Here is a 26,782-nt window from a genome sequence, read left to right on the forward strand (position 1 = left end):
ACTAAAAATGATACCTAAATCATGAGACCATGCATTTATGCATGCCAATTAATGTATGTAAAATCTTTACCCACGCAGGCGAGAAAAACAAAAAATAAGCACGAAATTTGAGAAATAACGTGTAATCACGATATAATAATTAAAATTAACCAGAGATAAATAAATGTACATGTTGATCCCATATTATGTTATTCGATAAAACTTTTATATTGGTGGATGTAGTTAGATTAAATCTTTTTGATTTGATGGAAGACCTAACGTAGAATGTATTCTACAATATCTTTCTTACTCTCATTTCAGATGAAATAGAAATCCTACAATTTATGGTTCATTGATCAGCCTATCTGATGCACAAAAAAATCAATGTACATTGTTAGTTTTACAGTTTTAAAATATAACATAGTGAATGTCTCATTTAGTTAAATTACTATAGTACGATCCTCTAACTATCAAATCTTCGATTGGAAATGAAGTTACTGGTTAGAGGAAGCAAAAAAGTGTAAAGTTTTAAAATGAATAATCACGTATTTTAAATAATCTTGTATGTCTTCCGGAGCAGTTATCTTAATTTATAATATTTATCCATGTTTTTCTTTTATAATAAATTATTGTTATAAAAATTTTACATTTCCAGAGCATAAAACAGCAATTTTTATAAATTCATAAAAATTATAAAAAGCATTAAAATTGGGGTTTTTTATGTACAAGCTATTCAAATAATATTATACTAGTTAAAATAAAATACTATTATATCTCTGAAATGATAATAACACTACATAACAAATAGTAATACTTTTTTAAAAATGTAAAATAGTAATAATTTTTTTAAAAATGCTCGACAGTTTTATTTAACTTTATTAAAAATATTATATGAAAGTTATTCTACAATGTAGCATTTTATTCCAGGTTTAATTAGAATAGTAATAAGAAAAATAAGATGAAAAATCAAAAATAGACGAGAAATAAATTGATTCACAATATAGATTCAAAAGTAATGTTCCACATTGCTTCCAGTTATTTGAGTTTTTGTTTTACAAATGCATTAAATGATACTGAGTTTCAACTTTTCACTCCTTTTCCGTGGGCACAATTTCTACACAAGGACTGCTACCCCTACACTAGACAACGCTTATTTACATTTGTTGCACGCGTGATATAGCTATTCTATAGTGTATTTACATACGCCGAATTCAATGGTAAGTTCTTTTATTCCTTACTTTAATTATTACTATTTAGAATGTTAATTCATTATAATGCTTCACTATCAAAGAAAGTAAATTATTGTAGTTAATTCTGCTTGAAATAAACACAAATATTCTAAGCCTATCATTTGCGAAGTTTAACAAACTATGACAAAACGTAACGATTTTGGAAAAAAGCAAGAGAATTTGTTGATTCTCATTTACTGAGCATAAAATGTAAAGAGATGAAATACAGACCCTTATATACGATTGTTATGCAGTTGAGATATTTTTAATAAAATCATGAATATTTTAAAAGTATTCTGATGGCACCTAAGCTGAATGAAGGAATATTAATCTGAAATAAGTTAAACTAGTTGCGATCTTATGTAAAGAAAATTTCCGTTTTAAAGCTTTAATTATCAAAATTATTAAATTAATGCTGCATTATTTTATTCACCTGGCAAATTTTGTTGCTATAATAAATAACAATTAACAAAAAGTAACAATTATAAGCATTATTCTGAAGATAATACTTAAATGTTATTAATCATGGTTGACTTCACACACAAAAATATGAGTAGAGGGGATATTTTCCATCTGTGATTTGTTGTACTGTACCTACTATTGTGGATTTCAAACTTGCATACATTTAAAAAAGAAAACATGTAGAGGTTTGCCAGGGGGTAGTGGCTACAAGATATACCCTTAGTTTCTACCCATGTTTTGTTTTCAGTGTGATGATAGCCACTGGAAGTTACCAAGACTTGTTGATTATTCTGCCACAGGTGATGATAAACAAATTTTCCAGAGTAGAAAAGAATTTTAGCTAGATTTGTAATGTAAATTTTTCAGTTTCACTAATTTTAGGGGATATTTCCGTATCTTAATCTGTCGCACAAACTACTATAGCCAAGCTACCAAATAGATATAAACTTGAAGTTTAAAAAAAAACAAAAAAAACATAAATGTTTGCCAGATGGTTACAAGTTATATCTTTCGAGTTGGTCCCTTTCTGTGATTTTTTTTCTTTCTTTCAGTTTCTCCGATACCAGAAGTTGCCAACACGTGCCGATTATTCTGCCGTTGTTCATTTATCCCCTGATTTAATGAATCAAATAAAAGGGGATGTTTCCCTATTTGAACTAGTTTGTGCCAACTAAAAATGTTGAAGCAAAAAAAAAAAAATAAAAATAAGATTTTGTACTTTGCAAAAATTTAAAAAGAAGTATGTAGTAGAAGTTTTCCTGAGGGTTGCTACAACTTATATTCTTTGAGTTATTCCCATTCTGAGATATTTAATTTTTCGTGGATCGCTGGAAGTTTATGAATATTTAGCCATAGGTAACAACATAGAAATACTCATTAAACTTTTAATCCCCTATTAGGGTTACTTCTGTATTGTGAGCAGTTATGCCAACTGCTAACTTTTTAAAAGAATATGTAAAGGTGTGCAAAATGTAGCTACGAGTTATACTCTTCAAGTTGATCTCCGTCCGTTAATTTTTTTTAGTTCCTCCTGGTTGCTGCATGGAAGTTGCTTAGAAGATATAGTGATTATTCACCGGCAGATCATGATACGGGCATTTTTATTTCTGTTTTGCCTACTCAGTACGAGATGGTATTTTTATTAGCAAATAAGACGAGACAAGTTTTATGTGTGAAACAGTCCTGTCATATTGTTATTAATTTGAGCTGTCTTATCTACTTACCTACTATTGTCTTATAAAGTATAAAAACTATTAGTTGTTGCATTTTTAAAACAGTTGAGTAGTAGCAGTTGTGATTCATGGCAGTTTCTTTTAACTTTACCTTTTTAAAGAACCGAGGGTTAAACACGCTTGATTGGTATAAATTTTACAAGAGTATAGCGGTTCTTCAGCCAAAATGTCGTGGAAGTATCGTCTTAACAAGCTATTGCAAGAGAAAATCTCACATGGACAAAATAGTCTTTTGACTATTTATTTTGCAACATGATATCTTTAAAAAAAAATAATAAAAAATCACCCAGTTGAACATTTACTGGAAATTTTTCTTCTTATTTTTGAAACAGTTTTTGAAATTTATCAGCTAACTAATTTTCAATATTAAATTATCTTTAGAATTATTCTTATTCAAGCTTTTATTTAAATTTACATTGCTGTTTAAAACTTTTTTAATTCTTTTATAGTTACTGTATTCTAAAAACATGCTTAGGCAGGGGTCTGTCTAGGCCGAATTTACTACCGTTTAGCGGTACCTTCACAAAATCAACTTTAGGAAAAACAGTTTCACAAAATACTTTTTCTTATAATTTTATTTTCGTATTCCTTAAGAAACGATAAATCCATATTTTTGTGTTGATTTTTTAATATAGTTTTTAATTTTTCACAAATTATATCTAAATTTTCACAAAATAGGTACCTCTCAGAAAAACGTAGACAGACCCCTTGTAGGTGAAAAAGTTCAATTGAAATTTTTATTGCTAGATTTTTCTTTTAAACAATTTTTGTCTTGGTTTTTACTTAGCTTTTTACATTTCTAAAAAACTTTGTTTTTATTAAGTGTATGACACAGTAATTAAGAAAGTTTCTAATGACTTTATTCTTATCTGGAAAATATGATAATTGGAAAGCTGAGATGTAAAGCTTTAAAATTTTATTTTGAGAATTAAAATAGATTTTTCTGTTTTACATTTGTATATAATCTTTTGTTTTTGTTAGTAACACAGCATTTTAATAACATATTTCTAATAGATTATATTTTAGTTAATGTTGCTTTATGGAAAATATTATTCTTAGCATAGAAGCTTTGTTGTAACAATTATGATATTTTTTTTTCTTTCTATTTTATTTTATAACTTTAGTTTTTTTATAAGTATTTCTTGTTTAATTTTTTGTATTCCCTTTAGCCCATTCCACTAATATAGATAAGCATGGAGTAATTTCCAATTATAAATAAGCTTATTTATTCGTAAAAAATATTTATTAATGAATTTTTTTTAAAAAAAAATATTGCTATAGAAATATATTCTGCATTTCACCATTTTTTTAGCTAACATTCTGCCAAACCATTACTCCTTACCTCGCTAGTTCTGAATAATAAATATGCCCGTATAAACAAAACAAAATATGTTTGAATAATTTCTATGTTTTTAAACATATTAACTGAATGAATTTTCTTTTTCATAATCTATTGATGTACTTCTGAGGAAGGTCTTTGGAAAGGATCTGGCTTTGAGTATGAAGCTCCATCAAGTCTCATTTGAAGGTTCCTGAATTAAGTATGTCTAAAGAAATAACTGTATTTGAATTGTTTCCTTTTTTCTTGTACTTAAAAATGGGTAAAAAAATTTTCTTGAAATTATAAACATGAACAAATCAACTGTTAAAAATTATTTCAAATAACTTTTACTGATATTAAAAATAGTAATTAAAAATTGTTTACATAGGCTGCCCATGCTTCAATAACAACAAATAAAAGTACTCAAAAACTTGTCTCTTAAAATGAATTATCATATATTGTAAATATATTTTACATGTACTGTAGAATCCTAATGATTTGATGCACAATCATCAGCATTTGCACTATATTTATAATAAAAGTTTCTGGTGTAAGATTCACCGTTAGTATCAAGTAGAATGGTAAACTGTTACTGTTTTTACCTCCACTATATTTGCTTTTGCTGTTCCAATGTTTTATTTCACTGGCACTTAAAAAATATGTGCTTTATCTGCATTAAATTAGTCTTTTTATTCATAGTCTTTGATAAGTTTAAACAAATTCTGAAACTTCTATTTTGCTTTTATGAATTCTTCAGCGATCATACATGATGAATCATTTAAAGGCTGAGGCTACTCAAACCAAACATTCAAATGAATTATAAAAGGAATTAACAACATCAATTGGAAATTCTCGGGGAATTAAGATTTATACAAATTGCTTAGTATTTCAAATCTCCGTGGCAGAATCGCAACGGCACGGCGACATTGTTGCAGAATTTTACATAGTTCTTGCATAGAGATTTTCATAGCTGCCAACCCTTCTGCATTTTGCAGAAGCTATCCGCATATTTACTTATTTTAGCTATTTTTTTCTGCTTTTACGCTCAGAAGATAAGATCTTCTGCATTTTACCCGGTCGCCCGATAGCTAGTATTTTGTTTAAGTCAGACTGTATTGACTATACCCCACAGCAATGCTGAATGCGAAAGGTTGTTTTCTGTGGTAAAAAAACTAGGACTCAATGTCTGATGAGCAGTCTGCTCGAAAAACTTTTAATAATTAAGTCTAAAGAAGAAATACATTGTTTTGAAAGAATTTTTAGTTAAAGCAAAAGGTGCTACTAAAGGATCTTTGCAAAAAAAAATTTTTTTGATGTAATTCTTTCTCCATAATTTCCATTGAGTTTATATATAGTGCATACTATTATAGTGTAATTAAACTAATTTTAATGTGTCTTAAAATTTTATATATTTCCCTTTAATCAAGAATTAATAAATGAATATAGTACCTTCAAGTAGCTGGTCAAAATTTTTAAAAATTTTTTTTACCTTTTCTTGTTTTAAAAAAAAGGGGAGTATTTTTTTAAAAATAAATTTATTAGTAATTAGTATGCAGTTGCGAACCTTCTGCATTTTTCTTGTCTATCATCAGCATTTTTATAACTAGAGGTTTGCAGCTATGGATTTTTCTCTTGAAAAGAAGAAAATATTACATTTCTTTTTTACAGAAATATTTGAACATGCAATATTTGAATCATGCATTTTGATAATCAGTTTTTGGCACACTCAATTTTCACTGATATCATAAATCGACGTAACGTTTCGATGATATTTTCGGCAGTTATTGATACTGATTTTCATTTGGTTCTTAACCATCTTGATATATTTAAACAATGTGGAAAACTCGAATCGTGCATTTGAGTATCTATTTTTTTAAGGCTATCTATTTATTTTTTTGAAATTCTATCTAATTTTTGGAAGTTATAGATGTTGATTTCTCCTTAGTTTTTAAATCTAATATTTTTTATACGATATTATTTATTACAACCTAATTTCAAAGTGTAACACGCTTTTGAGCAGTCCAATTTACATAATTACATCATATATTTTTTTTGGGGGGGGGAGGGGGGCAATTACTACTATGGATTTCATGATATTCAATATTTTTTTATTGTTATGATTATTTGCAAAATGTGAAGAAGCAAATAAAGTGTGTGTTTTCCCACCAACAAAATATGAGAATATCACCCATAATATTAAAAAGAAATATTTCATGCTAAATTAAGAAAATCAGTATTATTTTTTTTTTTTTTTTGTTAACACAGAGTATTTGCCATTTTAAATTAGCAACATGTGTGTTTGTTTGTATTAAATGTATTTTGCAATTAGATATTAGTGCTGGAGAGTTTAGTCGCAGATAGCTCAAAAACATTCTGTCACAAGATTTCAAATTATCCTTGTTTCAATTTTTAAAAAAGCCAATTGTATATATGTTTATATTTATTTATTTATTTGTGTACTTCTGCAGTTTTCTACAATTCCGCATATGAGAAATTGAACTTTCAATATTGTTAACTTTAATCAATGATTTTATATCTATGACTATACCTATGATATTTTCTATTTATATGACATATCTGTCTATGATACTTTATTTTTATAAAGTATCATAGTATCACATTATGGGTGATATTCTCATATTTTGTTGGTGGGAAAACACACACTTTATTTGCTTCTTCGCATTTTGTAAATAATCATCACAATAAAAAAATATTAATAATCACTTTTATTTTTATAAAGTTTTTTTTTTCAATAACTTCTGCACTATATTATAATGCTTACATTAAATGAAAAAATTTTTGATTTCATACTGTTTGAAAACATCTTTTATCTAAATATCTTATTTTTACCAAGTGAATGTTTTTGTGTTTATTATTTGGTGTTAAAGTATTAATGATTAAAATGTTTTAAAACACGATTCATTGTGTATATCAAGGTTGCAAAAAATGCTTACTTTTTTCTAAAAGAGTTAGCCTGACTAGTCTTCATTAATTTATTATAATTTCTTGCATTTTACTGTATACATTTAGCATACTTATGTTCAAACTTTTTATTTTAACAAAAACTATTAAGTAAAATTTATGTTAAATGTCTAATATTGCAGAAAACTTATATATCTCGTAAGTTAAGTAGTTCATGCAATGGAAATTATCACTACTACAAACTATATGAATTACAGTTTGACAAAAAAATATATATTTGTTTTCACATCTTTAAATAAGTTAAAACTTTTTTTGATATATCTGCTCTATACTTGTTCAAAAAAATTTTTAATTTAATTTTTTTGCAAGGGTGTGGAAAGTTGGTAATTTTGTTTTGCTCATATATATATATGCAGCATTAAGAACGATAATTTCTAATTAGTTCCAAGAATAAAATTATTATTTTGTTAAACAATTTTAAGTTTAAAGCTGTTCCTCCGAATTGTTTCTATAGTCCAAAATTGCTATACTGCATTACTCCAAACATTCTGTCATGTTGCTACAATTAACTAACACCATTGTGTTCCTTTCATTTTATCACATTTTTCGAAGAAATATTTATTAAAATATTTCTCCAAAAACTGTGTTTTGTGTGTAAATTTTTTTTTTAAATTTTTTTATCCTGTCCTTTTAAAGTGGTTTAAACAAATAAGGTATTTACTGCCCCCAAGCAACCTGATAGTAACACACTAGGGTCAAGGAACACAGAACCTATTTTTCCCACCCTGGAAGCTAATGCCCCACCATTACTAAGAATTCCGTTGTGGAAATGAATTTCTAAATCTCCAAACAGCTTTCTAATGTATTTTGGAGTAAAGTGTTAAGTTTTAGCAGTGATTTTCCAGAAATTAAAGAACTTTTAAATTAACCATTTTTTGTTTAAAAAAGCTTTAACAGAGGCAATTGTAAAATGTAATTCTTCACTTGAACTAAATAATATATAGTTTAATAAATTACTGAATTTGTTAAAATTACTCCTTTTGTATATTAAAGATACTGTTTGTGTTAAAAGGCATAGTATTTTTACTGTTTTAATAAATGAGAAATTAAAAATTACGTAACTGAAACTAATGGAATTGTGTTTCTGAACTACAAAGTTCTTGCAAAATATTCTGAAGAGGAATGAAAATTGCAGCTAAGGAGCAAGAAAAAAATGAGAGAGGAAAATAAAATTCTGATGATAAGTAAATAAACAGAAAGTCGTGGCAAGTACTGTGGTTATGAGAAAAAGTCATTTCAAATAGGGGTGTTTTGTGAATAGTTTTGTCTTGATTTTAGATCAGCGGGGGTAAACCAATTGACACCTTTATTTCTCCATTGTTCCCCCATTAGAAATGTGCCCTTACTTGTTACCATAGCAGCCGACAACACCAGACTAAAAGCCTGGAGGAGTTCTCCTCCGAGCCACACAAAAAATAATTTTTTGTTTTGTTTATAACTTGCTGTTGGCTTCAATGTAAGATTTAGCTAGGATAAAAAATAAAAAAAATTGTTAAATACTATTCTAATTCAGATTTGTGCTGTATATGTATGTAATTTTGTCGTGTAATATGTGAGTAAAATTAGTAAAATAGATTTTCTTATATCTAAATATTTGGATGTACTCAATCGATATATATTTAGTAGAAATTCCATGAAAATAATAAACAGTTTTAATATTTTTTTTTTTTACATTTTATTTAACTCTGTATTTTATCTAGTCAGTATTGCTTCGTTTTAGAAATCTACTGTTGGTTGAAACATTTTAATATTATTGTCCGGCATATTTTTTTTTCATATGCTAAAATAGTTATTTGTTTTCCAGGTACATTGCAGTGAAGAGGTGATACTAACAGCAGGGTGGAAGAAGTTATGAATAGATATATTTCAGATCTGTGGCGATGTGTTATAATTGTAAATCTGTATATTGTATGATAGTTGTAAAATAAATAAAACTTAATAAATCTTATTTGATTTAATGTTTTTTTCTGTATTTAAAATTATTAAGTTAACTGCTCATCTGGATTAAAAATTGTAATTTTTACGAACATACGACTTAGAAAAATTTTAATTTTTGTAAGTAAACAAATCAGATGGTAAATTTGGTTAATATATATATTTTTTTACTTCATGTGTGTGTTAAAGTAAATTTTAGTTAAATTTTTCAAGCTAAAAACTAAAAAATAAAAAAAAAATAATGAACCCAAAAGCATTCCAGAAGAGTAGATAATTTCAAGCAAGCAATTTGGAAACATGGATTTAAGGAGAGCAGTAGACTTCTTAATTATTAATTTGAACTAAAAAAAAAATATTTTTTCCATAGGGGTTTGGAAAATCATGTAAATATTGAGTAATTTTTTCTCCTACCAATTCTTTATATTACAAACTTTTAGGCATGAAAAATTTTAAAAATTCCTGAGAGACATGAAACTTCGTAAATAAACTAGTATGTTGCTGTGAAGAGGTAGTAAGATTTGCATTCCTTATTCGTTGAGTTATAATTTGAATTGTAAAAATTTACAAAAAGTATGAGATTAAAAACAAAAAGCTTTTTCTAGGATTCTTAAAAAAAAAGCATTAATATCGGCTGTTTTGCGTTATTTTAGTTTTAGTTTGATAAGAATTAAAAGTTTAAATGCTATATTTTTTAGTGCAGCGTAAACATTAAAATACGGAATGGTTTCTTCCCTTCTTAGTTAAAAAAAATTAAAATTACGTTAAAATTGAAATTAATTTAGTTAAATTTACGCGAAAAGTTTATTAATTCACCTAACTCAAAATAAGGGTTAAAAATATTGATAATAATACGTAAATTGTACGGATTAAATCCGTTTGTATTTTGGTTAAAATAACGTTAAATGTGCGTTATTTTAATAAAAATAAGCGTTAAAAACACGTAAATATTCATGGTGAAAAAGACGGATCTTATAAAACTGAAAATTCACGTTAAAAACTTAGTTAAAATAGCGTAAAAAATACGATAAAAAAGAAACAAACTTCGTTAAATTAACGTCAAAGATTGGTATCAAAATTCACCATAGTCAAACTAGAGGCAAAAAAGCGTCAATTTTGCGTTAAAAATAACCCAAATTTTAACGTTTATTTAACGGATTCGAGACTACCACTTGAAACGTAAATAAAACGTTCGGTGGAAACGTTTTTTTGCTTTTAACCTTGTGGCATTATAACGTTATTTTCACGTAATTAATACTTATCTCTGCTGCATGGAAGAAATGGGTGAAGTTTTTTTAAGGTGACATCCACCGATAACTCAGTACAATGCGAAGATAATTTCAAAAGGCAAAACTTCCCTTAGAGAATAATATTCGAAATACTGGTTTTAAGAACTTCAGAGAATCTTTAGGAGGGAAGTAGCCCTGGCATCCTTTTATAAAGTGATTGCATTTACAATGCGAATGAAACAAGAGTTGAATACTGCCCTTAAACGGGAAAAATCTGCGGCCTTAAAAATTATAAGGATTTATATTCTAAAGTACCTAGGAAAGAAAAAGTACCTCCATTGGTAGTTTTTCCTTACAGAAGAATTCGTAGAGATATTACAGAATCAGTCCCTGCTACATACTTCATTGGAAAAAGCTATTCATGAAATGAAATGATGACCGCAGCAACATTTTACAAATATATTGCAAATGTTTCTACCCATGGCTAATTAAAAATGCAATCAAATTCCTAATTTTGCTTCTTCTGGATAGGTATAAATCTCATATCAATTTGAAACTGAGCAAGTTTTGTTCCTCAAAACAAATTTTCTGGTTTAGTTTTCTACGTAATTCTTGGAAATCTCGTTAGATCTTGAAAACAAAAGAATTGTAAAACAATATGTCTAGAAAATTTTCCATCCATTTTTAAATAAGATTTGAGGCATCAACTGATGAAGTTAAAATGCTTTTATGAAATGCGATATTTTTTCATTTGATGTAGAAAACGTTGACTGTAACAAATGCATGCAAAACAGACACCAAGAGTTAATGAGCAAGACAACTTATCAACAAAACACATGCTTCGAGAGTAACGATGCGCTATTTCTTCAGAAGCTTGAGAAGGAAATCTCGCAAGTTATGTTGCAAATTTTTAAAGGAACATTGACAGAAAAGTTTAATCTCCCAAATATCCAATAGCCTGCGCTTTTCTCAATATTGAAGAATTTATTTCAAAAAGAACAATTGTATAATCAAATTTTGGCTCTGAAGCTGAGACAACTAAAATTAATAATGAAAGTATCTTGAAAACCGATTTTGAGATAAATCCTCTTGAGGCATTGTTAGTTTCAAAAACGATTGGTTTCATAAGTAACTACTAGATATAAGTCAATGAGAGATGTGTTTTACTCAAACTTCGAAACTCCTTTTTCTCATTTATTATCCAGTGAGGAATTCTTGAAATGGAACTGGAAAATCAAAAGAAATTTCGAAGATACATTTACATTGGCCAAAAATTTGGAAAAAAGAGGAAGGTTAAATCAAAAGAAAAAGAAATAAATTACTCATGACGAAGAGACAAAAATACTTAAAAAGATTTTAAAAAAAGCTTGAAAAATATGAGGAAAAGATTAAACAAAAAAATGATCGAATTATAATAATAATAAAAACATCATCAGATTACACAATGATAAACATTCATAATTTAGAACGGACTATTAAACTGTGAGAAAAAAATGAAAAACATTTTTTTAAAATTATGTATTCAAACATATTTTACTTTCCATTCCATGACTGAAAAAAAAGTAAAATTTTCCACATTAACTATGGTTATATGTCGTAATTCCAAGAAAAATCTTGTTTTTAGACATTTGTGTGGCCTATGGATTCCTAACGAGCATCAAACATTATCAAAATTAAGTGTTCATTCTCTGGAAAATTTAGTGCTTATTCACTGGTAAGAACTGTTCCTTCACTTGGTCATCTTACTACTTATTATTTAAACCACCAAAAGCTTAAAACAATATTATGTAAGTTATCTAACTTTTTTTTACATAATTTGCATTTAATAACAAATATGTCGAAACCATCATTTAGCTAAAATTACAAATTTTGAAATTTTTATGAATTTTTTTTAAAGGCAAGCTAAGCTTAAGTGTTCCTTCATTGTTTAGTTTTTCCTATAAGATGTTGAGAAATTTGCGATGTTGTGAGAGATGTTTAAAAATGTTGACTACGTATTTTTATTAATATTTATAAAATATATATTCAAGAAATTGATAAATATATTATTCCAAATCTATGCATACGTATGTATATAATTGAAATTGTATCAGTTATTGAAAAGCAAAATAAAAAAAATAAAAAATAATCACATTAAATAAGCACAATCTGGTGTATTCTATCAGAAGCACGCTTTTTCAAAACTAGACATTTGTTGAATAAAGTGTTTTTTATTCAAAATTCTTTACTAAATTGCAAATAAATTATTAAATGACTAAAAAAGAAACATCGTATTTTATAGTGTGAAAGAAATAAAAATAAAAAGATTAGCAAACGATTATTAGCGAAAAAAATATGAATGAAATTTTACGCTACGCGCGCGAAGTCAAGTTCCTCCCAAGTTTATCACATTTTAATATTAATCGCCCCAATTAGTTATTTCTTTATTGTCGCCAAATTATTTTTTTAAAAATAATTAATTTTAATTTTTCTCAGCTTCTAATAAATAAAAACAGTTGAAACTTTAGATTTTTCAATTGAAAAATATGTAGATTAATATGGTATAAAAAAATTCATACCTTATAATTCAATATTTTTTCATCCTCACTTTAATTAAATAATAAAAAATAATAAATAATTATTAAAAATTATTTTTTGCATGAAATTATCTTTGGGTAAATGAGTTTTATGAGTGGGTGCAATTTTTTTTTGAATTGCTTCATTAGTTTTGAAAATATGACTGAAAACGCAAAAATCGAAATTAACATTAAGGGGTACGAACTTTGAATCGCTCTCCTGACCAAACTATGGGGACCACATTTCCCAGATTGCGGCTACCCCCTATATTTTGAAAATAAGAAATCCAAATATGTAAAAAAAAATACATGTTTATTCAGAGAAAGTACGTTTTTGTGTCTGATTTCGTAACTTAATTAATAGTTAGCACTAATTAATTAGCATATTTGAGGTCACCCCCAGGAACCATTAAGATTGACACTTAGTTCGTGAAAATCCGATCATTAGAACGAAAGTTATTCAGGGTGATTCGTTTTTTTTTTTGCGGACTGTACCTAAGTTAGTAGCGAGCGAAGCAAATCATATAAGATTGCGTAGCAATTTTTGGGGGTTGGCGAGCGTTAGCGAGCAGGGGGAGCAGCCCACTAGTTTTAGAAAAAAGTCAGAAAAATGTATTATGAACACTTGCTTTAAAATTTAGATTCACACGATTATTTTGCTGTAAAACTTTTTCTAATAAGATAAATTGTTTTAGGAGCTACAGTTTCCTGTCTCCTAGGTTATTTACTTTTGTGGTATACACTAAATCAAACAGATCTAATTTTAAAGCCTAACTACGATTACATTCGTGACGTCAATTGACTAATCAGCCAAATACCATTATTTTATAAATTGGTATTAAGTAATTTGATGGAAGTTAAAAGAATTTTTTGCTTCATTTTATTTTTAAACACCTTAATATTAAAAAAAAAAGATTTTGAAGAAAATAATAAATTAAATGTAAACTAATTGGCATGAAAAGGAAATCGGATATTTCCTTTCCCATTTATTTATTTTTATTTTAAAAATCGTTATTTATTTGTTTAAACTTTTCAGATCTTATCAGACAGAAGTAAAGACCTTCTTCATTGTTATCAGATCAACATATATCTTGATTGTAATCTACAAAACTAGTTATGTTAAATGAAACAAACACAATGAAATGCTTCTGAATTTTAAGTGTCAATGAACTTTGGCGACATTTTCTTTTATAATAAAGGAGTATTATCAATTAACATCCAGACATTAAAAATATATTTCTGTAATCAAATTTTTAGATGCAGAAATGAATTTAAGGTACCAAAACTAACAGACACAAAATATTGTGATCAATAAATAACTTTCATGTCATGAATTATAATTTTTTTTTAATATTTTTATTATACTTAAACTGAATACCGTTTCTTTGCAAGGGTTAAAAGAATCGTGAATTAATTGTTAAATTGTTATTAAATTGCTCATTAAACTGAAGAACATATACAAAAATTACTTTCAGAAAATTAAATAATTTCAATTTTTTAAAATATTTGTTACCTTTCCCGGGGACTTTACATTATTAGATAAAGAAAAACACATTTTAGAAGTTTAATTCACACACCAAATATTTATTGACCTCGGCAGACTAGTGATAGTCAATATTTACCACGAATTTTCCTGTGGAGATTTGCACTTCAATTTATAACGTGTTTATCGTTATTATTATTATTTTAATCACTGTTTACTTAGATTACTTGGGGTTATATAAAAGCGTTTCAAAATCGTAATAGCTAAAAATTAATAAATAAATACGCGTGGAATTAGGTAGTTTTTTATTTCATGATATTTCCCATCTTATGCCGTCAACATTTTATTTTTGCTTGCCTGACATGATGAATCAAAGATAAATAATTATAAAACAACGAGCAATAAACCCCTATAAAAACTCGTTTTTGATTAAAGAAACCTCTGAGCCAGCTAGCATAGTAGAGTTCTTGCCTTTTGTATAATTGAAAAGAAAAACGTTCGTAGTTTAAATTGTAACAGAATGCTCATCTTATGATAAAAATTTGTTTTTCGCGTGACTCTCCCGGACGGTTAAATTAAAAATTTACAGAGATTTGCTTTAATAAAAAGATAAACTTTCCCCTTTCGCCTACTGTCCAAATTATAGGATTCTTGCACAAATAGTTCAGGAGTCGACAGACAGACAGAGAGGGAAATATCTTCAGTTTGTTTTAATATGTTTGTTTATAAGTCAAAACTTTGTATCATAATAATTATTAAAAGAAAGCGTTGATTACTTTTAATATCAGTAATTAGTTAAATTTTTGAAGTGTATTACTAAAAAAAATTTATAATATATCATACTAAATTTTGGAATGCAATTAATACTTCTATAATATATAAAACTTCTATAATATAGGCAATATAAGGTATAGGTAGATGAATTCTTTTTTTAAAAAAAAGTATTTAGAAAGGCTATTTATTGGAAATTAAGCAATTTTTAGTTCAATGATATCTAAGAAAAAGCATAAGATTTATGGTACAAAAAAGAAGAACATAACTTATCAAGCATGAATCAGATGTTAAATGATGCTTTATTTTACTGTCTGTCTTGTAATTAAATCATTGTTCTCAATTTATTAAACATCAGTGAAAACTTGGATACTTAAAGTTTAATATTTTAAAGTACTTCGAAGAAGAGAAGAACAGAAAGTAATAGCTAAATATTTAATATAACTCGTTCAGAAAACTAAAATTACTGTTCAAATAATATCCATTGTAAATTTTAAGATCTCTGTAACTATTCCTCAACCACTATTACATATTTTTCCCAACACCTATAGAAAGACAAACTCATTTGCATCTATAACTCCAGATGGCGCGTTCGTCGTTCAGTTTCTCACGGCTCATAAGACGTTGTGGTCCAAAAGACAGCTTTAAGCTCGCTAGCAAAAGATAATAACCTTTGACTGCAGAGACCCTGGGTTCTAGGCTTTCTTAGATCAAGCGAACGAGAATACTATGCCATTTTTATGCCACATTTTATCGAACGTTTGGGAGTAAAATGAGATAAGAAGGGATATAACTTTGTTCATTCTATTTCTAGTTGGGAACCATTTACCGTGAAACTAGCTTTGAATCGTAGTAAATATAAATCTCCCCCGTGTTCTTTTAGTCTTGATGCTCTAATGTAAAAATTTTTGATTGTCTCAATTGCATCGTATTGCTAAAATAAATCGCTCTTTGATGTGAATTTGGCAGAATAAACTGATACAAAACTAACGTTACTAAAGGTATACATATATATATATATATATATATATATATATATATATATATATATATATATATATATATATATATATATATATATATATATATGTATATATATATATATATATGTATATGTATATATATATATATATATATGTATATATATATATATATATATGTATATATATATATATATATGTATGTATATATATATATATATATATGATATATATGTATATATATATATATATATATATATATATATATATATATATATATATATATATATATATATATATATATATATATATATATATATATATATATATATATATATATATATATATATATATATAATATGATGCAACGCCTGAGTGAATTGATCATTATCGAAGTGAAATCAGCAGTGAAGCAACTATTTCAACAAGTTAATTTAATTGTCTTATAGCCACAATAAAGTTATAATATAAAATATTTTTCCCATGTTGATAAAAAAGCATTTTCCATAAATAATATTAATTTAAGATCTCTATGTAATTTTTTTCGTAAATTTTAGTTCTTAATGATTATTAAACTATTAACTAAAGGTGGTGATTATAAGGCACTCTGTGTGTAAAAACATTTTTGTTATTATTGCTGTTTCCAAACCTGTGAAAAACGTCCAATGAGAATTTCAAGTTGGTTAGCACTAAGATTAAGTTACAAAGACTAAGATTGAGTTACTTGGGAACTAAAAGTAATCTTAGATTATAAAATTATCCTGTTATGTAATTGCTATTTAATTTTTAAAATTAAATAAAAAATACAAACTTCTTCCAATTTTAAAATCACTTTATAACATACTGGTAAATTCTTTTGATGTGCAAAGTTTACAGATACACACATAATCCATTAACTGATATAGTTATGCTTATTTTTTTCCCTTAATAATCAGCGATCTGTTTCAAACTTACAGCATCGTTATAGCAATATGTCACAACCAGATGATGAAAGCATTCCCTTGCTTCGGCAAAAGCAGGGCTTCATTTTGATGTGAATCAAGGCTATATTTATCCGTCTCATGACCAAGTAAATACTATTCATACTTTTGTCAATAACACTGGACACATGTAGACACTGACATTGACAACTGAATGATATCGAACTAAATAATAAACATTTATAAAGGTTGTCGATATTAAAAGAAAGAGTTTGCGTGTCTTTCTTATAACTCCAGAGTTGTTTGTGTCAGACTTCAGTAGGTGCTGGGTAGATTTTTAGCCTCCAATCGTAAAATATATTGTAAAAATTTTAATTGCTTCAAGAGGCAGAGGATAAAATTTTCCTTGAAGGATTTTTTATTTTATTTTTATAACCAGCGATGAACAGCCGGTATTAAAAATTCTGACTTTAAGACTATCTTTGTTCAACTTTGTATGCTTGTAATTTTTGAACCCAACGCAGAAGGGTAGAGAGTTCCCGGATCAATTATCAGGACAAACTAGCCTTCGTGGAGAACTTTTTGATGGAACTGCCTCACCTTTGAGTTACATGGACAGGAAAACTACGAAAAACTCCAAGACTAACCCAACGACAAGGAGACCTATGATTCGTGCACTAATGAGAATATTTCACTTCAGCACTATGCTCAATACGAGTCAGGAGCAGAATTCGTATTAATCAGCCACAGCTGGGATGTCTTCTGAATGGGGTTCAAAATTAGAAGGCTATGAAGTTGAACATTGATAGTCATAAACTTAGAATTAGGTCGGCTGTTTAAGGCTGATTATAAATTTTTTAAAAAAATAGGATCGACGCCATTGAATTTGAATTTTAAAAGTCGACTAAAAACCATTTCTTCATGGTAAATCTTCGTAACACATGTTTTTTTTTTTATTTATTACAACTGCCCAAAAGATTCACTATGACGCTATGACCAAACCTAAATAAAGACAACAGTTGTTGAAATAAATATATGCATTATGTGTTATTCCTTGATTGTGGTAAATATTGACTATTAAGTGTTTTCTATCAATGGTGTCATTTTTGGTTCCAAATCAGTTTATCTTTCTAGTTAATGTGTTATATTAGATCAAATATAATTTTCATTTCTATTGATGAGTTGAACCTCTATAAATGCACTTTCCTTAATCTAATAATTCAAGGTTGCCGGGAAAGAAAACAATAATGATAAAATATTTTTTTTATTGGCACATACCTTTTAGTTTTATCCATGATTGTGTAGAGTTAATAAATACCGATCCATCGATTATTTACCAAATTCTTAACCCCGTTCAGTAATCAGCTTATTATAATATAAGTTTAGAAATTAATATGTTTAGACTTTTATTATCAAAGTTACATTTATTTAAATTCGAAATTATTATTATTAATAAAGAAAGAATTTAAAAAATATATTTATATTAAGGAGTTCAATTTTCTTATATTATTATCAATTAAAAATAAGCCAACAAGATTGTATTCTTTTACATTCGTGTAGTAAAAATTTCTTTTATGTAAAAAAATAACTGTATAATTAAAGGAATTTTTTAAAAATTTAAATTTTTAATCAAAGAAACCCTCCTAAAACTGAAAGTTTAGGTTTCAAACCAACTTTTAAAAGCCTATTAATTTGAGGAAGAAAAACATTATAGTTGAACGATTTACTTAAAAAATATGCATAATGCTAAAAAAAATTGATATATAACTTTGATCTAATGATAAACAGGTAAAAAAGTTTTATGTTTAAAACTCGATTTCTCAGGAACTATTCGTTCGATTTCGCTCAAATTTTGCATTTTGCCACTTAAAATTACACTCTTTAAAATGATGTAAAAATTATGTACCTTACAATTCGAAATTTTTAGAGAAATAAATGATAATAAATATTTATCAGAAGTTATTTTTTGCATGAATTGATCTTTGGATAAAGGAATTTTATAATTGTTTGCAAAAATTTCTGATTTTGCTCAAAGAGTTCTTAAGATATCGAAATAAAATAAAAATTTTATTAACTTAAGTTATCCCATCTTTGGACCGTTCTCTTGATCAAACAATTGGTACCGTCTTTTTCCGATTACAGCCACCCCCTAATTTTAGGGGTTTAGAAATCCGAATCCATTGGAAAAAAAAGTTATGTTTATTCCAAGAGAGTACGTTTTTGTATCTGATTTCGTAACTTAAAATATTATCTGCAATCCATTAGCATATTGGATATGATCCCCTCGAACCATTAAGATGGAGTCCTAGAAAGTCCTAGTTTAAGATGGAGTCCTAGTTTAAATCTGTTCCCTAGCTCAAAAATAATTCCTTTTTTTACACACTGACCTGAAATTCATTTCGTAATAACTATATTTGAATTTAACTTCTCCAAAATATAATTAGTCACTTACAAACACCAAAGAAATAAATTTTATTCATTTAACTTCGAAACCTTAAATATAAACTATTCACAAAACCATAAGAAACAGTTGAATTTAAATTGAATTTTAATCACAAAACTACATCGAAAATCTCTTCGAAAAACACACTTTCAAACAATGCTACCTTAAATACTTCTTTTGTAATTTAACATCTTTAGTTTCCTGAGCTCATCAGTCAGTTGATCTTTTTCTCTCTCGTATCTCTCCATCTGTGACTGGTACATGTTTCTCTCCGCTGCAAGACTCTTTACTTTATCCCTGCACGATTTTAGATCCTTCTGACACAACCACAGCTTCTCCTCGGACATTAACTCAGATCTTTTTTGAATGTCACTCCTCAACTCCTTGATTAATTGATCCTTTTCTTGAAGCTCCTGCTCCTTCGCCTTCAGGGAGTCAATCTTCATCGCCAGTTGCTTTCGTAGAGTCGAGATCTTGACAGTCAGGTCCTCTTCCGTGCCTCCCACAATTCGCCACCTGAAAAACAAAAATACGTGAAACCTCGCCAAATGTTTCTCCTGACAATAAAGTCTGTCGCTATGAGATCTTGGTGTTTTTTTTTTTATTGTGAGACTTTTACTGGATCAGCAAATTATAATTGTTTTTTTTAAAAAATTTACTCGCTTTGAATGATCGTTTAAATAGTGTCAAATGCATTTAAGTTTTAACATCAGTATATTGTTTTAATAAAATTAAATTTCACTCGATGCAGTTTGTAACAACATAAGATGTCTCGAAGTTTAGTGCTTTAATAATTGTATAAAAATAACCATTTAGTTAAGGGGGTGAGATTTAGTGTAAACTTTAAGACGCAAATCTAAAGATTGATTCTTTTTAATTTAGACATTTATAACATATGCTATGTTAAATATACTAATCATAATAAGATGCATTTTACAAAATGCTGTTTAAAATATGTTTTTTCAAGCATATCTCTGGTGTAAAATAATTTTGTTAGGAAAATAACTTCAAGTAAATTATTGATAAAAGCTTAAAAATTATCTAGAGTTAATTAATGCTTTAGCTTGCATCAATTAGTGTTTCTTTAAGAATATATCAGGACTATAACACTATATATTTTTATTAACGAAATTTATGATTTGAAAATCGAGTTTTTATTTAAAATAAATTTATGAAAATACTCGTCAACTATATAAATAATTATAAAGTTGTAATGAATAAGCTGAAATAATGAATAGTTGAAATGAGCCGGGTTCAAATCCCGGCCATAGCTGATTGGTTCGAATTCCGCACCCGGCTCTGACTTAAAATATCCTAAGTGGTAGATGAATCATGGGTTAGAGTTCCCTTGCTGTCAGGCTAACCGTGGGAGGTTTTCGTGGATTTCCACTCCATGTAACGCAAATGAGGGTTAGTTTCTTCAAAAATTCCTCTACGTTCTCCTTTTGAAACACAATCCAGAAGTTCTCTTGTCTTCTGGATTGTGTTCAAAATTACAAGGCTGCGGAGTTGAACATTGGTAGTCGTCAGCTAAAATTAGGTCGACTATTCAGCGACGGTTATAAAATAAAATACAATAAAATTGGTTTGATACTTTCTCCCTTTACCATAGTTTCATTTTTGTGCTACGGATCCAACTTCCACTTAACTCTTATTTTAAATCATGCACTTGAGCCGTGCTTGTTTTCTTATGGTGTACCAACAGTACATAATATACAACAGTATACAATATCTCTTACTCAAATAAATATACTGTCCATCTGACCCAACTACATGTTAACCTTTTTAACGCCTTCAGGTCCGTGATTAAATGTATGTAATCGTGTGTTTCTTGCTTCTCGCCCCACAATAATATATATGAAATGCGCCTCTCTAGGACCGGGATAGCCTGGTCGGTAGGGCGCTGGGCCCATGTCCGAGAGTTCGTGGGTTCAAACCCAGCCGGCCGAAGAATCCCCGTGTTGTAAAGTGATTGATGCACGTTAAATCTGTCGAGTCGCAAAAAGTCCTCCATAATTCCATAACAAATAAAAACCTCTGGGGGTACTGGATGGGAGATCGATCGTTCTCTGATTCAGGTCAAAACTGCGATCTGTGGATCAATAAATGGATGTATGAATGGGTCCGCCCTATAAACGGGTGTGACGTATGGTGTGGCATAATTCGAATTCTTGGCAGTAGATGGCGCCACTGGAAAACAAGAAAAATCGCACCCCTCTGCCTAAAAACAGGCATACATCAACAACAACAGCGCCTCTCTAACTCTAGCAGCCAGAAATCACATAGACATGATCTAAATACGATATTCTAGTATTACATTTCGTATTAGTAATATGTACTTCTTAGTGAGCATAAATCCAGATTTTGAGCGCTTCTTTCTCCGTCTGTTGGTGTTTAAGGTTAAAAATCAAAACTGCTTTGCAAACTAAAATTAAGTTACCTGTGTATATTTTTTGTCCTTTTTTCTTGTTCTTCTAGAGCTCGACTTATTAATTCTTTTTCGGCCAATAAATTCGCAGCTTCTCTTAATTCACTTTTCAGAACATCTATTTCATCCTGTTGTCTTTTCTGGGGTATTTGCAGTTGTTCCAAATTCGACAACTTAAAGTTTAAAAGTTTAATCTCATCATCCCTTTGGCGAAGATCTTTCACCAAACTTGCCCTTTCCGCCTCATAAAGCCTTATTTTTTCATCCTTACTTTCTACTTCACGCATTTTTTCATTTAATTGCGCTTCACATATTTGCCTACTTTCTACAGAAAAGTTTAACTTCTGCTCCAGACCATGATTTGCACGATCTTTCTCATTTAAGCTTTTCAGAACTTTATCCAGTTCATTTCTTAGCATGTCTTGCTCTTTGCTTAAAGAAGCAACTCGATCCTTAAGTATTTTCACCAAAGACTTATTCTTATTGTATTTATTTTTCGCTTGTTCTACTTCAGATTTGAGCGTCAAAACACTGTCTTCGTAATCCAAAATGGTGAGCCTTTGTTTAGAAACCATTTGCAATAAAATTTTCCTGGAAGACACGATATTATCCATTTGTTCCTTGGTGCTGTGAGAATCCTTACGAGCTTCGTATTCTGATTGATGCAGTGATATATTACCCTCCTGTGTTTTCTTTAATTGTCTTGTAAGTTTGGAAATATGAATTTCAGCCTCCCTTTCCAGTTGCTCCAGTGTTTTGATTCGACCCATCAAGGACTTTTCAGCATTCTGGTGGCGACTGATTTGAAAATTCAGATTGTTTATTTTTATTTCAGAGTTGAGTAGATTGTGCTTAAGATTGCTTATCTCGTCAGCGTTCTTTTTTGTTTCGATTTTGTAACCATGAATTTGATTGTCTCTTTCGATGGCTTTTGAAGCACTGAGATCAATTGCCTAATGAACAAAATACAAATTTAATATGCAAATTTGCCAATCTTAGGTTTCCAGTTTTCATTTATTACTAAAGCTTAGGTAAAAGTTAATGAGTTAACAAAAAACGTATTAACTTAAGCTACAAAAATTGTTAAAATCGGGATTTTTATATATTTGCCATTTTTGTATGATAAGTTACTTATTTCAAGTTTTTATACGTCCTTATATATATATTTTTTTTGCTTAAATTTTCATTTATTAGGTTTTTTTTTAATTTTGTTTTAGTGCTCAGAGCATTTGTAATTCAATTGTAAGACAATAGTTGACAATCCACACTTCTCGAAATCTACCGAGAGTCATTTATGTTGTTTTTTGAATTGCTATTTATAGTTTTCAATAGTTCTAATTAATTTCACATTCAATAAATCAATATTTTGTACTATATGTGTTTAGAGAGAGGAGTCTCATATTTGAAATGAAGTTATAAAATCTCAATTCCTTCAAAGAAATTTTATAAACTCCATATGTCTTTGTTTCAGCAAGTTAATTCTTTTTACAAAAATATACGTTTCATGACTTCGAAGTAACCATTCATCTTTTTATTTTGTCTGTTTTCTCACTCTTTTCTCCCTCTTATTTTTGGATCTCCCTCTTTTTTCGGATATTTATATCGTAGAATTACACATATTTGTTTTTAGCTTAGTGCAAGGAAAAATATTTATTATAATTCTTTCAATAATTAACAGAACGATCAATTCAGTTATGCGCAGTACGTTTGTTATCATAAAGCTTCCATTTCAGTTTATCAATCATCATATTATTTTTAAGAATAACGTAGGTAGTTTAGCTACTGATATTTCTTATTCAAAAATATTGAACAGCATTTATATTCTAGCACAAGTTTGTATACATCCTATAAAAGGATCATTACTAGTTGCTCTTTATCCAATGGTCTAATCTTAAATTTTTTAAAAATTATAATTCTATCTAAGGAAGAAGCTAAGTGAATATTTGAATTACCATGGATGTGGTCGTAAGTTTTAGATTACGAGCCCCTAACCTATATGCAACTTAGGTAACAGTAAAATGGTATTAGTTAAAAGATTGCACATTCATTTTCTAAAAATATATCGTATTTAATAAATATAACTTTCATTTTGAATGTACATTCGGGATATACTGATGTCCAGAAATCCTAGCAAAATAACCAAATGAGAAAAAGGAAAAAAATTTATAATTATTGATTATTATAATTATTGATTATTTGACTTTTGTTGTAATTATTGATTATTTGACTTTTAATATTCATTTGTAATAATCAATTGGAAAACAGTAGCAAAAAAAGGTTAGCCCGAAAAAAACTTCTTGAGAAGGCCAAGGCCCACCCTGGGCTGTCGAGCCATTGATGATGAGGATTTAATTATTGGAAAATACCTATTATCTTATAAAGGTCAAGCCACATCATATGTTTTTTGCTTACGAAGTTACCATTTTTCCGAATAAATATACTTTTTATTTTAGAAAAAAATGGAATTCTAAACCCTAAACTAAATTTTCAGCCCCAAACAAAATGGGTGTTTTTTTAATCATTGTAACTTCTGTTCTATTTGAAGTAGAAACTAAAATCAAACAGTTTTGAAGTGTTTTATTTTAAATAAAAAAAATAGAAAAATGATATTTTTGTCAAAAGTGGCTAAAAGAAGGCATTCGGGTACCTTAATGCTTAAAGGAAGTTTTTAATTTTACGATAAACAAGTTTTCACATTATGTTAATTTGCGCAGCTGACTTAATAATTTTCCAGAAGTTATCATTCAAAAATTATTTTCAAAAATTTTGAAGGTATAACTCGTTTTCCTCCAGTGACAAAATTGTAGATTTTTCCATTTTTAAAATAGTGTATCTCAAAGCCTACTTCAAATAACTACATGAAATTTGAGAAATATATGTTTTTGTCATTTAGCTTTAATTCATTTTCAAGAAATCAGTAAAATATTGATATTTTATTTTATAGTTTTCTTTAAAATAATACCAAAAAAGAAGAATGATATATTTTAGGTTTAATTTTCTTTATAAATTTTTTAAACAGTAAACCTTACATACTAATTACTGACAAACTAAAGTGTAAACAATTTTATGAAAATAAAAAAGAGCTTTGAATGTAAGATTATAAAATACCGAAAATTAAAAATATTTCTTTATATTAAATTTTAGGTTTTCTTTTATATTTTAATAATTTAAAAAAAAGACACACAGTAATGTTGTGTGGCTTTTTTGAATTTTTTAAACGTTTAAAAAGTTTGTAAAATGAGTTCTGGACACCCTTAATGTCCTCTTTGAACATAAAAGGAATTGTTTCTTTACATTAATCTATAGAATATTACATAAATGCATATTGTGATTTATTAAGTCATTAATTATTATTTTGGAATGCTTTTTGTTTCATTTTTATCATATAATTCATTATATAAAACAAACTTATTAAATTTTAAAATTGTAAGTATTCTTAAAACTTGAAATTAAAGAAACTTTAAACTTTGAAAACGGTTCTTAAGAATTCTTACAACCATGAAATTTAAAATTTTGTTACTAGCTTCAAAAGAACAAATTTTAGTGAACAAAATTAAATATAAAATTCCAATATCCCAAAACAATAATTAGTTATTTAATAAATGAGATAATTGGGTTCGCATAATTCTCAGTAGGTTAACATAGATGAAGTAGAATACCACATTGAGAGTGTTAACATTTGTTGTCTCATTTACTTACTTCTTGAGCTTTAGAAAGATCCTCTTTTAGATGAAGAATTTCTTTACGAAGAGCAATTACTTTTTCATCTTCGTCTTCCATGTTACTTTGAGACACGATGAATTCTTTCTTCGTATTTTTCGCATCATATTGTTGTCTGATACGTTGAATCGAATTCCGGAGTTCCTCATTCCTTTGTTCCAAAAATTTGATTTTCTGATTTAAATTTTGCTTCATTTTAGAGTTCTTTTCCTGTTCAAACTGTAATGAGTAAATAAATTAAGAACTATCAAAGTTTGAGAGGCAAAAAAAAAAAAAAAATTTCAAGCGATTTTTTTTAACGAAAGTTTCGTTTTACTTAAACAAAATCGTTTGAAACCTATGTGTCTACCTCTCTATGCTTTGGAAGAAGCTTAAACAGCAGCAAATAAGCATTAAATGCTTTCATATAACTTATCATGCTATTGCTTTGTAAGCTAGCTATATAGCATTTGATGCTTGCTGGCGTTATGAAGCAGATAGTAGCGTGAAAATCTAGCAGATATAGCAATATCGCAGAATACTTTTGTTGCTGATAATAGCATGTAATTTGACTTTGGAAAGATTGTAGTGAAACTGTTGAATTGATAAGTTTGTTAGTATATAATGGGTGTCCAAACTTCCACACAGCATTTTTATGCCAATTGTGCAATGAAACGTTATTAAAATGAAACATCTTTTTGGTGGACAATATTTTGAGCATTGTTGATCATTTTTAAAGCACGTGATTTCCCACTTTAGTCTTTCAACAACATTTTTTTGTTTTGTTCTTCGGATCTTATAAGCCTGGAGTATCCTCGTATACGAAAATAGAATACACATCCTATATGGACTATAGAGAAAAGAACATTTTAGCAAAAGTATAGGTAGATTAGCAAAAACAATAGGCTTTTTTTTAAACAAAAAATAAGTAAATAACCTATTATTTGAAGGCACGTATTTTGAATACACAAATTGCACAGAGAAAAAAAGTATGGTCAAAACTAATTGAATATGGTAACTGTCTTTCTGGTTTTATGGAAACACTGAAAGCTCGATTATTTTTACCGAAGTGCTTTGGTAATAATTTCGACAAAATTAGTAATAAAATATGGTTTTGCAATATGTAATAAAATTTAA

At 28.1% G+C, this 26,782-nt stretch overlaps 1 protein-coding gene and 1 long non-coding RNA gene across 2 annotated transcripts; one reads left to right on the forward strand and one right to left on the reverse strand.

The window, feature by feature from the left end:
- Positions 1–3,947: 3,947 nt before the first annotated feature.
- LOC147813909 (uncharacterized) lies at positions 3,948–9,153 on the forward strand. The gene is made up of 2 exons (XR_015432612.1): positions 3,948–4,443; positions 9,010–9,153. It is a non-coding gene; the product is annotated as an uncharacterized LOC147813909 (long non-coding RNA).
- A 10,494-nt stretch (positions 9,154–19,647) lies between these two features.
- LOC107449477 (cilia- and flagella-associated protein 58) lies at positions 19,648–25,868 on the reverse strand. Its single transcript, XM_071185627.2, has 3 exons — positions 25,646–25,868; positions 21,959–22,899; positions 19,648–20,034 (listed from the first exon to the last, which is right to left on the reverse strand). Exons 1-3 carry the CDS (start codon positions 25,859–25,861, stop codon positions 19,683–19,685), a joined length of 1,509 nt encoding a protein of 502 aa, XP_071041728.2. The 5' UTR covers positions 25,862–25,868; the 3' UTR covers positions 19,648–19,682.
- Positions 25,869–26,782: the final 914 nt, after the last annotated feature.

The sequence above is a fragment of the Parasteatoda tepidariorum genome, chromosome 3 (assembly GCF_982258835.1).
Source record: "Parasteatoda tepidariorum strain Cologne lab strain chromosome 3, Ptep-v5.0, whole genome shotgun sequence".
Taxonomy (NCBI): Eukaryota; Metazoa; Arthropoda; class Arachnida; order Araneae; family Theridiidae; genus Parasteatoda; species Parasteatoda tepidariorum.